This window comes from Vigna umbellata, chromosome 6 (assembly GCF_029865625.1).
Source record: "Vigna umbellata cultivar VRB3 chromosome 6, Vumbellata_1.0, whole genome shotgun sequence".
NCBI classification, from domain to species: domain Eukaryota; kingdom Viridiplantae; phylum Streptophyta; class Magnoliopsida; order Fabales; family Fabaceae; genus Vigna; species Vigna umbellata.
This window is the reverse complement of record NC_142170.1, coordinates 12156492-12172955: the sequence shown is the minus strand read 5'-3', so window position 1 is coordinate 12172955 and position 16464 is coordinate 12156492. Positions and strand designations below refer to the sequence as shown.

Here is a 16464-nt window from a genome sequence, read left to right as displayed (position 1 = left end):
AATAAATGATCACGTGGTTCAATTGAAATATTTCAATATTCATTAACAAGTGATTGGTATAATGACTGAAGTTGTGAAACTTGAACAATTTAAGGTGATTCGACAAAAACTTAAAGTAGTCAACACTACCACGATAAACTAGAGCTTAAGGGAGGAATTCAATTTATTTATGTTTTTAATTAAATAAAACTCATTTTTCTCCGGATTGAAATAGTCTTAGAGCTAGCTATTTTGTAATTGTGAGTAACCTACTTTATGACCATGCATTTAGGATCAATTTTTCGATTTTTTCATATAAAGGCTTATAAAAGCCATGTTGTTCTGATTTAATAAGGCAAAGTATTATTCTCCATACAAAAGTGTGTGTAAATTGTATTCTAAGTTTTAACAACACCAACTTGACTTTATATATCGTGTATAACTTTGCATGAATGTTTTTCATTATTATGTCCACTATATTGTCCGTTAATGTAACAATACAACAAATCTAAAAAAACAGAACAAGATAATAAACTTTCTAGAATACGTAAAATATCTTATAGGAAGAGGTTTTTTAGAATATTTCTACATGATATTTGTTTCAAAAAGAGCTTTTCAGAACACATTAAATATGTTTTGGAAAAACTTTTCAGAATATCTTTCCTTTTTTTTTTTGCATTTTCTCTCTTCTTTGCATGCAGCATGCTCCTATTTTTGTTCTTCCTCTGCACCAGCGTGACGATGACGGCAGCAGCCATAACTGTAGCATTAGTGACAGTGGTGAATAATGTTTGAATTGTTTCTTCTTATTGTTGTGGGTACAATTAGTAATCGTGGAGATGAACGCAATAGCCCAGCGTTTGTAATGTTAAGGCCCACGAATATTAAATGTATGTACGTTCTATCTACTTAATTGCTTTTCATTCTTTATATGACATGTAATGTTATTTTTACCTTAATTTTAAACTTTTTAGTTTACTTTTTATAATTTTATATTAGCTCGTACCTTTTTATTACATAATACTAAAATATATTTAATTATTATTTTTATTGTCACAATTTAGTAATTCATTCTAAATCAATCATTCGTATCGTCGTTCATCTGAGTCGGTCATCAAGACAAATCATCGACTCTAATACCATTGTTGGATCTATTGAGGAGGAGGTTGACCGAGGAGACACAATACTAATGAGATACGAGTCCAACTATATAATAGATTGACATCATTTTCTGTCTAAACCTTAAGGTAATGAGTTAATGAGTTTTTCACCTTTATATAGAGTTATACTCTCTCATTTCTATCAACTTGGACTCGCACTTAAATTCCCATTTTTAAAATTCCATATACATGAGTCTTGGAAATATTTTATTGACCACTTCAACCATTTGATTGACATTTGTTGACACATACTTTGAATTTGGAGAGAAAACAAGAAAAAGGAAAATAAAAATAATATTTTCTATTATTTGTCATTTGATTACTTTTCTACTATCTTGTCCTGTTTTTTTCCCTCGTGTATTTTCCCATCATTCTAAACAAAGAAAACACCCTTGTATTTTATATTTTTCGTGTTTTTCATGCTTGAAGTACATTCATTATGTTCATAAAATTTTAAAAAAATAATTTATAGTTCATTTTGTCTCTTTAGTCTATCAGATAATATGTTATTTGTAATATAATTTTTTTTTTCCATCAAATCGTGTACTTATAAATATCTTGCATAAATTTTAGCATACAGAATTACAATATAACAGTTTAGGAATTGAACTAATTTGGTAGAATTTAACTTTTTACTTAAATTTATTAGAAACTGTCAATTGATTATGAATGCATGTAAGCAAACTTTTACAACGGTATTAAGTTTATTCAAATGGAATTGAGTTTGATTTCCTTAGAAATTTTTTGAAGTGTAGTTAATAGAAAAATACATTTTTAAAAATCATCATTACAAATGTTAATGGAAAGTCAAAAAGTTATATTGTCTTTTTTTTTTAAGCTAATAGCTATCTCCCAATTATGACTAACATAAAAAATATTTTTTATATCTTATATTTTAAATTTTTTTTATGTTTGACTTAAGTCAAACGTAACTGTGAAGACATAAATTTGCATATGATAAAATATCGGATGTAAATTTATGATGCATACATAATAAAGGTAAATTTACGTCTTTTCATATATGATAATGTGTAATTTAGACCATTTCTATACACTAAAAGAATACACACTAAAAGTTTCATAATTTTGTAACTAGTATGTGTATCTCAAATAAATAAGTAAATCAAATAAATAAGTAAAGTATAGAAAATTGGTTAAAATAATATTACGAAAATAAAATAAAAAATATGGAAATGATTGAAATTTTTAAAATTCTGAAACTTCAATTTCCAATAATTTTTATTTTAAAAGTGTCTTTTTTTGATGTATAAATTAAAATTTATAACCATTTAAAATTTTTTAACCATTAAATTTTGACAATTCACATCGATTAAAGATAAAACTAATTTATAATATAAAAATTTTACTTTATAAACTGATTTTGTGGAGTTAAATTAGGCTTAAAGTTTACTATACATTTAAATATAATTTTCTATCTAGTTTTAGTAAATTTTACAAAATCAAAATTATATGGATAAATTAAAACAGTCGTACACAAGGGAGAAAATGAGAAAAACCAAAAACACAACTTTTAAACACACAGGCACACACAATACTTCTATTCATGTATTTGAGTTTTTGTTTCCACAGTGTAAAAAGTGAAGAAAAAATGAGGACAATATAATTTTTTAAACAAATTTATGTGTGACATGCACAAGTTAAGATATAAAATCTAACTTTAACATTTGACAATTATAGGTCAAAAAGTAAATTTTAACAACTTAATTACAAAAATATTACTGTACATTTTTTTACGACTAATTTATTTATCTCAGACATAAATGAAGAGACGTAATGAACATATTTTATATTAATGTATTAATGAACAAAATACCTTAAACTTTAAACCAATAAAAACCAATATTATCCATAAGTATTAAACTCAATACATATTTATAGGCTTCAAATTATCAAACTATGTAATTTTTTGTCATGTGTTCTCTTTATGCTTTGTAATTTTTTTAATAAAATTTTATGTTAAAACAAATAATTGATGAGTTTTAGAGTATGAGTATAATTAAGATGTTAAAGATTATAATAATATTTAATTTAAGTTTATTTGAAAATTCTCATACCTTGTAAAAAAATACTTGTTGATTAAAGATATATGTAAACAGCCTTTGAATATTAAGAGAGAATTAAATCTAGTGAAAAGCGGAACCAAAGTAATGAAAACTCAGCGAAACTTTTGTTGTTGTGAAATTGTAGATGTTGTGGTGAGACCCCTGTCGTGAAAGGAGAGAAGTTTCCAAGTAGTGGTCGGACCAAATTGAAATTGGTAGGCATGTGCTGTTAATATTTTTACCATATTTATAACTTTGATGCTTGGTTTCTGGAGCAACACTTGTACCACACACACACATATATAGTTTTCTTTTCATTTTGGAGTGGCCCCTCTCACATGATCTTCTTACTCGATCATCATTAATTAAGAAACCCTTTTCCAACCTTGTAGTTGTAGTTGTAGTTGTACATGTCTCATTTTATAGCTAGCTATAGTACTACATCATTATAATGCCATCCATTATCCCTATATCATCCACTTCTTTATTCTTTCTTCTCTAGAACAACCTCTCAGGTGGGGCTCCCATAATTCATCACCCACCCTTTGCTTTTTTGCCTCCAACCATACTCCATTTACAACTATATGTGTATATATATTAATATAAGAAGTTTAATTTTAAAATTAACAATAGATTTTGACTTATAATTTTAAAGTTTTGAGGTCAAAACAATACATTTCGAGTTTATTATTTATACATAGTTTGAGAGTGAGGTCAATAATCTCTATTAAACACCCTTTCACATTTTTCTCATGATCTCTTTAAGTTGTTCTAAACGTACTTAATCAAAATTTTCCTTGCTCACCAAGTTAAAGCTCCAAACTGTATGGGTAGATACTTGTCAAAGACACTTTGACTCTCAAGTCAGTAATATAACTTAACGAGTGTCACAGTAAAATCTTAAATTCACAAATAAATGCAATCATCTACCTTTTTATCTCAGACATGTATTTATAGATTTCAAAACGAACTTATGATTAGCAAAGTTGTAATCGCGACTCAATACTTAATGAGTAATACTTATCGATAAACTTGATTAGAGATAATGTTAAAGGATACATATGAATCGAAAGTGTCCGTCCATCTACTTTTATTTAGTCGGTCTTTCTTTGTACATCCATACGGACGTATGGTACAACACCTTTCATAGCAACTTAATTAGATATAAAAAATTAATTAAAGTATATATACTTTTAAACATTATATGATGACCTAACTGTAATTATTGGATAACACATAAAACAATAAATTCAATAAACAATAATTTCCATTACCATAAATTTTAACTTATAACTTTAATATTATGTTAAAAAATATTTTAAATCTAACGCAATGTTACAACCATATCACTTTTGCCTTGCACAGTATGAATCTGCATTATACATAATTACCAACAACATTAACTTCTGTTTTGACTCAAAGGAGAAAAAGTGTAAAAAACCGTGGATCCGAAAAGTTTGGGTGTTAAGGTTTGTCATTGCTCAAAACTCTTTAACACAATTTTTATTTTTATTTTTTTAAAAAAACAAATGATCATTATATTATTTTTAATTAGCACGTAGCCAAAGATAAAAATAAGTAGGAAACAAAAATAAAGAGTAACAATAATTTGGTTTCACTTTACTTGTAATTTTGTTGCAATTTATGGATATTAAATGGAGGCCATTAACCTAGTGGCTAACACACCGCCGGCTGAAAAAGAAAGAAAGAAAGATGAACATGGCCGTCCTCCCACCTTTGATTGTTACCTCAGAAGCTGTAGGTAGCCTTTTTCTAGCTTTCAGAGAGGAACACCATTTTCATAACCCTATATTTTCCATTCATTTTCAAATTCTTCTAGTTTTTATCCGTTAATTTCAAATTTGAATCTTGATTAATTATGCAGGTTTGTTTATACTAGTTAAATTGTATTACTTTTTAAAGTTATTCATGGATGGCTTGTGAAATTAAAAAATAATATTTTTGGATGAATTGAATGGGTGTGTATTGTTAATTACTGCAGTTTTTTTTATACTTAACGATAAATTATCCTTAATAATGTTTTAAAAATATTTTCTATAAATGGTCTTATTTATTATGTACGACTATTTGTGTGTGTGATTAAGATAGTGTATGAGAATATTTTATTTTTTTATTAATGTTTTTTATTATTACTTTTTAAACAGTGCTCAGAAGAGATTTGCTATGGAGATACTATATATTTTGTATTAGCCCTGAATTTCACAACTTGTTCGGGTAGTATCTATGACCTCCTAACTCCTAAGTAATGATGAGTAAAAAGTAGAAAACAGTAGCTAATTAATTCTGGGTTGAAGTTAAATATTCCGAAAGGAAAAGAGACCATGAAAAGCAAACAATAGAAAAATGGAGGTTGCTTGCTTTGCATGCTAGAACATGCCCATAAAACAATTTATTTCAAATATTTACACACACTTGGTTGTCAAAAAGTGTAGACTCATTCATATTTAATAAAGCATTAGTTCTTTATCGATGCTTTCTTAAGGATGAGACAATATTTATATCATGGACATTTATTAGAACTTGCATGGAATATGTTTAAAATTTTAAAACTAAATTATGTTTTTTTTTAATTTGTGGTTTACTAATTATTGTGAAATTAAACTCTAATCTTGTTGTAATAAATCTTATAAGCAAATATATAATAAGTAAATATGTATGTTCTGACAGAAATTTAACATAGTTGAAAGTTGACATATAATTAAAAATAAGTAAGATGAATAATATATAATATAAATTAAAAGATTTATACATTATAAGGAGACCATACATTATATGAATATTGCATTTGTCATACAAATGACACCTACAATACATTTTATAATGAATGGCAATGTTGTTTTAAATAATGATAATGATGGTCGAATTTAATCAAATAAACTAAGATTACTTTTATTTGAAATGAGTTATTTTTTGAAGGATAGGTGGTGGGTTAATCATAATCCTTGAATCCCATTAAGATTGTTATGAATGTGTTGTGTCTTTGACCAGAAAACGCACGAAGCATGTCTTGTGGAAGTGATTTTGACCCATGGCTTCACTGTTTCAGCCAAAGTGCATTGTTCAAAAGATGGAACCTTCAAAGGACATTGCTTATGCCTTATGTTGTGCTATGCCTCCAACCTTTTTGACTCTTCAGTCCTTTTTGGAGCATTAAAACCTCAACATTTATTAAGATATGGCAACACGCCACATCTACCTTCTGTTTCATTCTTCTTCCTGTTCTCGCTAAGGATGAGCAAAACCTATAGGATCATGTATCAAAATAAATCAATAAAACTTAGTTTAGTTATTTTTTTCATTTCAAATAGTATCATATTTGTAGTAATGAAGTATAACATTAGAGTCTCGGAATAACAAAGATGTCAAAGTTAATACCGATATGATAAGAAGGTGTTTGATAAAATATTTTATTGAGGAAAAAATTCACTAGGAAGATACAAACACCAATGAGATATGAGTCCAATCATATAAAGTATTGACATTACTTTATCCAAAACCTTAAGGCAATGAGTTAATGAACACCTGGAAGCCTTCAACAAGAACTTTAAGCTTAACTCAACCCTACAAAACCGACTTGTAAAGTGAGATTAATAGCTACTTATATATATTCTAAATTGTTCTTATCTCTAGTCAACTTAAGACTTCCAATAATATAAATGTCAAAGTTAATACCGATGTTTCTGCTATGAATGTCTTTGATAAAATATTTTAGACTAATAATGATTAAAGTTTGAAATATGTGACAAGTATGCAAGGCCATGAATAATTCTGAAGGTAAAAGAACTGCTTCATTGGGCTTGCAGTTGGCATGACAATGTGGTTGAAGTTGAAAACAAATTGGGAAGGTTTGATTGTTGTTGTGTCCCAAATCCACAGTGAGAAAAAAGTGATAGGTACATCCCCTCAGAGTGCAATGCAAGTGATGGTCACTTTCTATTCTCTTTTCAAGGAAGTGCTTCAACAAAAGGGATGTGATAATACATGCTGCAGACTTTAACCACAAGTACAACAACTATTGCCAAAGTTTTCATCCAATAATACATTGCTGCTGAATCCTATAAAAAGTTACAAGGGCACTCAAAAACATCACCCTAGATTAAAAGGCTAATAATAATTGCATTGACGACTCGGAGAACTATATTTACATTACTACTTTGATCTAACCTAAACAAAGTGCACCACAGTGCTTCTTTGAACATGGAAAACAAATGGAAAAACAACTGGGTTATCTTATCAAACATGCAATTATTCTAATAGAATACACCAAAGGAGGAACAGCTGCCTTGAGACTCTTGAGCAAAATTTGCAGCAACTAAGGAATCTAAGATGGTGAACCAATTCTCATCTTCTTCATCCTCTTCGTCTCCACCACTTTGGCTCCACTGAATTGAAGTGTTCTTGTCAATTTCATCATTCCTTGCAAACCTTCCTCTGATGCGTGGCCTGCTGTCTGCCAATGTTTTCCTGCAAGCATACTGATTCAATGCAAAAAGAAGAGAAGTTAACATTTTCACTCTAGTTTTTTCATCCGTTGAAAACATTATAACATTGCACTATAAACTGAGGTGTAATATAAAGGGCATGTTGTTAATTACACGTTTGATTGAGCCTGGCACTAATCTTAAAGAATAAGACAAAATCTGTGGGAAGATTTTCATGCTTAACTAAATTCTGGTCCTGTTATCAAGCAGTGAGTGTGGGGAACAAATTGTCAAATTCCTGTCCTGTTATATAGAAAATGTTTCACTTCTATTCTTAATCAGGATTTTGTCATGTGGATTATCTTTTAACTGTGTCTCTTAACTTGTAATTCAACCTTGGACATGATTTTATTTTTAATCATAGATCATGAAGCCAAGCACAGTGTTGTCCACTATATTCTTAGATTTGTGGTCCTTTTGGAATATATATTTTTGGTTGATGCAGATGCAGCAGAGGACTCTATTCACAACAGTAAAACATTGAAAGCTACTCTAAGTAAGTAAACATGATCAAAACAGTGAGTGTGAGTCAAAACATTTTAAAAAAAAAAAGTGAACCTTGATTTTCTTGTTGAAATTCCTCTGGTTCCTCTTGCTTCTGTATCTCTCAATTCTCACCTTCTTCTCCTCTGGGCTATATCTACAAGCTCTGTTCATACCTTCTATAATCATACTCCTTTCGCTTGACAACGGACTATCCGAGAGGTGATTGTGTTGAATTCCATTAATCCCCTGAACAAAACGTTCCATATTATAAAAACTTATCAAAATAAAATAAAAATCACGTTGCTACAGATAATAAAGAGGAAGTAAGCATAAGCAAAAAACAATATAAAGAATCTTCCTGATTCTGTTTGACATAAAATTCTAGTACTAAAACAATCTACCTCGGTGATCAAATCAATTGAACATAGCCACACAGGATTCGATGAACACACTAGTCTTCTATTCTTTGATACATTAAATCAAACTCCTTTCATTCGCGGTTACGCTTTACCTATTCACCAGTCCTTATTACGTACCAGTGTCTCGCAAAACTTGACTACTCACAAACAAACCGTACAATAATTTTAAGCTGAAAATAAAGTTTGAAGTGAAAGAGCAGAAGGGTACACGGGAGATATCATGATCAAAGTTGAATTTTTTAAGTCTGCAATTTATCGACTTTTTTTTTCTGTCACGGTCTTTTCAACCTACCAGAGTTCTTACTTAACCAGTTCGCACACCCAACAAAACCAGTTTGCACACAGAACAAAGATTCTTCACAGAGTGATCTGCACAACATGTGACAGTGAGTGCATGAAATGAAGAAGAAAAAAATGTACCTGAAGATCACCAGCACTGCAAACTCTCCGAACAGGAGCATCATGGGAGTCGAGCAATTCAGCGAAGAAAGCAGAGAGAGGGTGGTGGGTGCCATTGTTGGTGTAGTTGAAGGAGTTACTACTGACACTCCTCTGCATAAAGGTGGGAGTAGGAACAGAAGTGGGAGAGCCACCATAACTGCTATAGCCACTGCTACAGTTACTGGTACTGTTGTTGTGGTAGCAGTAACTGGTGTCGGAGTTGTTGAGCTGGGAGAGGGTGTCGAAATGAGTGAGCTGAGGGAAGAGAGAAGAAGATGAAGGAAGGGGTGAAGCAGTTGCAGAGTGTTCAAACATGGTGGAACGAAAGGAGTTTTGTCGTTGTTGGTAATGAGAAAACTGATTGAAGGAATGAAGATAAATGAATGGTTCAGTGAGTGCAAATGTCTGCATTTAAACACCTGTGAATTATGCAGACTGTAACGCAAGAAATTATTACACAATTTTAAATTGGAAAAGGTTTCTTCGACAACAGATTTTTGACAATAATTTGACAACGATACGTGTGACATTATCATTGGTTGTTTTTATCAAATTTTTTTAAAAGTTTCATTTTGTCTTCGAGGGCATCTTTGGAAAGAATGTTCAGAAACATTTTGGTACTTTTCACTTTTTGAAACAATATTCAGAAGAAAAACCTATTCCTCTCTTCGAAACTCTCTCACCGCCTTCGACATTCCTCATTCGAATCTCCGCCACCGAAGTACTGTGTTTATCCACTGTTGTTCGTTCGTTGCTTGGATCCACCGTTGTCTCCGGAGGAAGTCGTCTCTCTCTGTCAGCCATTGAAGTGTTGTCTTTGTATCGCTTGGGTCCACCGTTGGCGTCATTTCTCCAAAGCTTTCGTTCTCTCGCTCGTGCTATTGTTCCTTCGTCGGTTGGAATAAAGTTTCTCTTAACATGGCCTTTTCTTGGGGTAAGTTGTTGTCTATTGGCTTCTTGGTTGGGGTATTGAAATTATCAAATGTGTTAGTAATCTTTATATCTCTTAGTTGTTTCTGCTTTTGGAAAATTATATTATTTTTTTAATTATTTCTCTATATTTACATATTTGGAATTTTTGCAGCCCAATTTTTTGGTTCTTGATTTGAGATATTTGTTTCGCCCGAGCAAGGTAAAGTATGTAATCTTTTTTATAGACTTTTGTAATAACTAATTTATTAGGAGCCTTGGTGATTGAGAACATTAGGTATTATGCTCATCAAATATATGATTTGTTGATGTTTGATAATAGATGTTTCAAATATAATTTGTTGATGTGATTAACTAGTAGGTGTGTTATACTTTTTTTTGTTTTTTTGCATTTCCCAGGCACAAAACCTTGAGTTATTATTTGGTATGTTGTTAAAAAATTGAATGAGAAAAGTATGCTTGATCACAACAATGTAAGGATCAGTAACTTTGTTAAAAGACTAGATGATTTTGGTATTGTGTTAATTTTTTAAAGTAACTTGTGTTGATTTCAGGAGCAGTTGCAAGTATTTAGACAAAAATATATATGGACTGGATTCTACACAATGACAACGTGTGAAGAGAACAAGTGTTGCAACACTTAGGATTTTATAGGTTTTCAATTATATGTTTATTAGTTGCCTAGATATTTACATTGTATAAGCCTTGTACATGTTTTTTGTAAACAAAAGATTATGATTATAAATGTTAGGTAATATGTACTGATAATATATTATATAAATAAAATTTCAATTTTGATAGAGTACCATACGTTTTCTTCCAGTGTTGTTCGACTATATATATTGAAACCTTTTTTTGGGGAGCAGTGTTCATCTAGCTGGGGAGTACCGTTGAAGTTTCTGTACAAATTATCCTTTTTCCTCTGGATAATTTGTACAGAAACTTCAACGGTACTCCCCAACTAGATGAACACTGCTCCCCAACTCTGTTTTTCTGACCTTTGCTACTTGTTTTGTTCTTAACTTTCTCCACCAAACTCCAAATGACTTGATTCTTGTTTTGTTGGAATCTAGACTCAAAGAGCTTTCCAACAAAACAAGAATCAACTCATTTGGAGTTCGGTGGAGAAAGTTATGAGCAAAACAACCAGCAAAGATGAGAGGTGGTAGAAATATATAAAACGTTAACTTTAAGGAATTAACTGCATCTACTCAGATGTCCAAAAATTATAAATTAGTAGTCATTGGAAAGATTTTTGAGTCTACTTTCTAATAAAAAAAGAATCACATCATTTGGAGGTCTGTGAAAAAAGTTATGATTAAAATAGTCAGCAAAGGTCAAAGTTGACAGCATGGGTTATGCACCTCACCTCAATTGGAGAAAACCACCTAAATGTACATTTTTATTTTGAAGAAATCAATGACCTAACCTCATTATTAGTGCAGGGAGTACACCCAATAACATTGAAGTCACTCACCCATCTCAAAAAAGGAAAAATTCAACAAAAATAGAGAATGGGGAGCATTGTTCATCTAGCTCGGGAGTACAGTTGAAGTTTCTGTACAAATTACCCTTTTTCCTTTGGTAATCGATTACAGGGGTCTTGTAATCGATTACTACAGGAAAAAGTGTAATTTGTACAGAAACTTCAACTGTACTCCCCAGCTAGATGAACATTGTTCCCCAAAGTTGATTTTGTGTCCCCAAAGTCATTTTTCATTACTCAATACCCTTCATTATTTTGTTTATATTTGTTTAATATTGAAGTATTCCAACTTGAAGTGTTCCATTAATGATGCATCCACAAAACCTTCAAAAGACAGTCATAACGAATCCAAAATATTCCTGGGGAGTGCTTAAGCCACGTTTGGGTAGCACTCTTCAACTTTCGGTACAAAAGAAGATTTTTCTACTGGTAAGCGATTACCAGCTCCCTGTAATCGATTACAACATCAGTCTTGTGTCAATGATGACGAACAAACAACTGCAAAACAAAATTAATATTTGTTGGTACAAATAACCAACGTAAGTGACAACCCAAAAGCAAGACACACCAAAAAATGACGAACAGATGCAAGACCAAAATCCACTCCCCAAAATACAAATACCGAGACTGACACTGTGATCACCTGTACTTGGTCTTCCATCAACAACTGACACTGACCTAACTTGAAAATCCTTCTTTTCCACACCTTCATCCATGGTTAACCACTTCAAAAAAAAATTAAAACACAGTCCTGCAGAGAGTGGGGAGTTCTTCAGCCGAAACTGGGTAGCACTAGTCAACTTTTGGTACAAAATGGCATTTTTCCAATTGTAAACGATTACCAACACATGTAAGCGATTACAACTGCATGTCAAAGGCTGTCCATGGTCAATGGCCTCCCCCATCAACCCAAGATCACATGTACTTGGTCTTCCATCAACAAAGGACTCACCTAACTTCAAAATCCTTCTTCTGCACACCTTCATCCATGCCCAACTTGGTTAACCAATTCACAAAACACTCAAAACACACTCCTGCAGACAGTGGGAAGTTGTTCAGCTTAGACTGGGTAGCACCCCTTTAATTTTGGTACAAAAGGCCATTTTTTCAATGGTAAGCGATTACCAGGCCCATGTTAGTGATTACACTTGCATTAACACACTGTAAAGGGCTCCCAGGGAGCGATTAAGCTAGGCTTTGTAGCACTCATGAGGTTTTGGTACAAAAACAATTTATCAAATAGGTAAACAATTACAACTTCTCTGTAATCGATTACAACCGCTTCAGCTCTGTCAAAATTGTTCATCAATTCAGCTGTCAACTTACAAACACCCTTAATGGGTCTTCCCTACATATAGGGGTCACAGAAATGGACATAACTGGACATTTGTTAAGAACAACTAAGGATGAAAATTAAACAACACTACCAATCAATAAATGGAATGAATATTACAATAACAATTCAAATAAGCATTTGCTAACAACCACTTTCTTTATTAACAAACCAAATCTTTGTTTCAAATACAAATAAGTTCCATAATTAAAGTTCTACAAAATACTACAGTAATACAACTATCCATAATTAAAGTTTGGGACTATATCTGGTGTACGAAGTTTTACAAACTGCACTTTTGAATCGCTTTCGGTGCATGTAATACTTCATAACAATTTCATTGCTGCAATCTTCTCCCTACATCCAAAGTTGTTGCAATTCTCATGTTGGTTACATGGGGTACTGTAACCACCATAATATTTATTTTTCTCCTCAAGCAACTTAGTCTTCAATGCTTCAGACTCTTTTTCAAGTGCTTTAATTTCAACTACTTGTTCCTCTAAAACACCATCTAAACCATCATCAATATCTTTTTTCTGTTTTTTATTGGTTGCTGACCTTGAATGTGCTTTCTTCCTTTCTTCCTCTCCAGCTGGACTAAATGATGCTCTCACAAATGGCTGACTCATTTCTGTTATTGATGCACCATAATCATCAAGAGTATGCAAATTCATCAAAAACATAATTGTATAAATTAAATCATTAAATCAAATATGTTAATAAAACCACTGATTACATACCACACCCGACTCCATTGTAGATTTTATGAAATTGTCACCTACATTCACATTAATCCAATGCAAAATTCTAGGGTATTTATGAACTAAATTATTAGAAGGAACGAAACGATCACAAAACCAAACCTGAAATACATTACACACCATAATTAGTATACATAAAATGCTCACTAAAACATTATACATTTATGAATTCAAACATTTCAAGGAATGAAACAATCCATATAAAAGATTTACTTGGAACACGTACACACAACCTTCCACATACATAGTCCTTGCACCTTTTCCTCCATTCCAAGCTGTACAAGCTTTGTTGAAACTACTAAGTAGATATTGGTATACTATACGACCCCAACAAAACCTACCCAAATCATTTATTTTATCAACTTTTTCAAACAAAATTGGGAATATTGTTTTGGTACGATTGGTAACAATATCTCAGAAATTCCTACCAAAATGTATAGCCTACAAACATCTACTGAAGGCAACTTCTTGTGTTTTTTCAAAATAAATTCATATATAACTTGCAATTCATATTTTCCATTACCTTTTGCAAAGTACTTCCGACAATCACTTTTTTCAAGTGTTTTTTCATTCAACATAATCGGCTCACCAACTAAACCCAGCCCTAAGCTTAACGTAACATCTACTTCCTTTAATTCCACAAATTTTTCTCCAAACCAAAAACCACCCCTCTCATCATCCCACCTTTCTAATAAATCGCTCAGAATATTCCTACCAAGCTTAATGTCATCATTTAGTTCTAAAAACCATTGAAATGGAGTTTGTGAAATACTAGCCTTCTGTTTGTCAGTCAACATTTCTTCAAACCACCAATAAACTTGGTTTTCATTGAATGTCGAACAAACAACTGCATCTGAAAATAAATATTTTTTTCATGTATTAAGTCGCGATAAAACACAGAACCCATAAAAACCCACAACCCATAAAGACAAAGCTTCAATATAACCAACAAAAACACAATGAATACCTAAAATGAATGAAGTACATACCTTGTTGGAGGAACCAATGTCAGGGGTCGAAGCCATTGTACAAAATAACGAACAAAGAACCACAAACTTCAAAAAACCCTTCCATTGAGACCGGTTAAAGCAGACCACGAACTCCACAAACAAAACTGCACCACACCAACTCAAATGGGTACACAGTCAACACAACAAACACATAAAATGAAATGAAAATCAAAAACCTGAAAATGGAAGACGAAAAAGAGAGTGTGAAGGAGAACGAGAGTGATGGAACAGAGAACGAGAGTGGTGGGGCAGAGAAGAACGACTGTGTGAAGGAGAGACAACGAAAATTTGAAAAAGAAATCCCTAGCAATGAGCACCAACTATTCTGGACAAAGGATTAAGTGAAAAATGAAGCAGGGCAGTTTGGGAAACTCATCCAAAGCAGATTTTCTTATTAAGAAAATAAATTCAAACCCAACCAAGTACAACGCGCCACGTGGCGTTGTCAAAAGTGTTGTCAAAATCCAGTTGTTGGAATATCGCTGCCCTTTTAAATTTCTTATTACCGAATGTGTGAGTGACGTGGAGGATGACGTAATCGTTTGATCGAAGAAGGGAAAGGGTCGTTGACCTTAACAACGTCTTTGTCTCTGTACTCAGAGGCTGGGAATCAGAATTAGGTTAAACCTCTGAATTAGTCACACTCAGCTTCTTTCATCCATTTAACTTGCCATACCATCACAATTAGTAGCTGTTTACCAAATAAATAAATAAATTATCTAAATGATGTTCATCTTTCTTTCTAAAGAAAAATTTACTGTCGAATAATCTTATTATTAGTACGAAATTATCAATAATTGTTTTTTTAAAAAGATATATCTAGTTATCTTTTTCTTTTAATTACATCTTTTATTATTCTCTTAACATCAAATTTGTCACCCTATTTATCTTCTACTGTATTTTCAATTACATATATTAACAAGGATTAAAACTAATCACTTAATTAGACTCATCACGAATTTAAATTAGATTGAATAAAAGTTATAAAACTTAATTATAAAGTTTAATGAATATGAGAGATGGTATGAGTTTAACTCTCCCACTAATATTTATACAAGATCTATAAAATTGGTTTGGGATGTTTAGAATAGAGAATGGAAAGTGGAAGATGTATTAACATTTATCTATAAAAGAAAATTATATTGGGTTAAAAAAATCAATGTTTGTTATCATGAATTAAATAAATTGGAATTGAGTCGAAAAAAATTAACTTATAACTTATCGTCAATAATCTTTTATTATTATTTTATCAATATTCTTTTAGTATTTTTAAGTTGAGAATACATTTTTTTTAAAATTATAATATGTTGTTTAATAATGTTTAAATAATTTAAATGTTTATTTTGTTTGTCAAATTACATATTATAATAATGTTTACTAAAATAGACAAACAATTTTTATTATTAAAAAAATAAATTTAATCAATTTATTTTAATTACACAATAATAAATATATAAAATAACTAAAAAATAAATAAAATATCTTTAAATCAATCAATCTACCAACCCATAATAAATTACCAAATTACAAAAATATTTTATAAAAACATAAACATATTAAATCAATTTATTTTTATTTCAACCCATAATAAAATTACCAATCTTAAATTCATCTAATTCGATATATCTTGCAATAACTAAATTAATGGTCCATATAATTGTAGCTGGAAAATAAATAGAGTGAGAGTGTACTTTATAACATGCTATAAAATTCATTTTTCTTTTTTTCTCATTTTTTTTTTTAGTTTTGCTATAAAATGCTAGAGACATTTTTTTAACAGGTTTCACCGCTGAAAAGATTGGAAAACAAAGAATAATCTTAATTTATCCAAATCTTTTACATTTCGTGCTTTATAAATATATTTTTGTATATTTTCAGGATTTTTGTAAATATT

The 16464-nt window shown here is 31.0% G+C and overlaps 1 protein-coding gene and 1 long non-coding RNA gene across 4 annotated transcripts; both read right to left on the bottom strand.

Annotated features, from left to right (window-relative positions):
• Positions 1-7215: 7215 nt before the first annotated feature.
• LOC124830827 (uncharacterized) lies at positions 7216-9436 on the bottom strand. Its single transcript, XM_047304675.2, has 3 exons — positions 9030-9436; positions 8263-8436; positions 7216-7698 (listed from the first exon to the last, which is right to left on the bottom strand). Exons 1-3 carry the CDS (start codon positions 9363-9365, stop codon positions 7474-7476), a joined length of 735 nt encoding a protein of 244 aa, XP_047160631.2. The 5' UTR covers positions 9366-9436; the 3' UTR covers positions 7216-7473.
• A 3437-nt stretch (positions 9437-12873) lies between these two features.
• On the bottom strand, positions 12874-14987 carry LOC124830811 (uncharacterized). Of its 3 annotated transcripts, XR_007028208.2 has the most exons (4): positions 14747-14987; positions 14550-14674; positions 13540-14413; positions 12874-13430 (listed from the first exon to the last, which is right to left on the bottom strand). It is a non-coding gene; the product is annotated as an uncharacterized LOC124830811 (long non-coding RNA). The 3 variants fall into 3 exon arrangements; XR_015780426.1 differs by having other exon boundaries at positions 14550-14987; XR_015780427.1 differs by having other exon boundaries at positions 13540-13662; positions 14550-14960.
• Positions 14988-16464: the final 1477 nt, after the last annotated feature.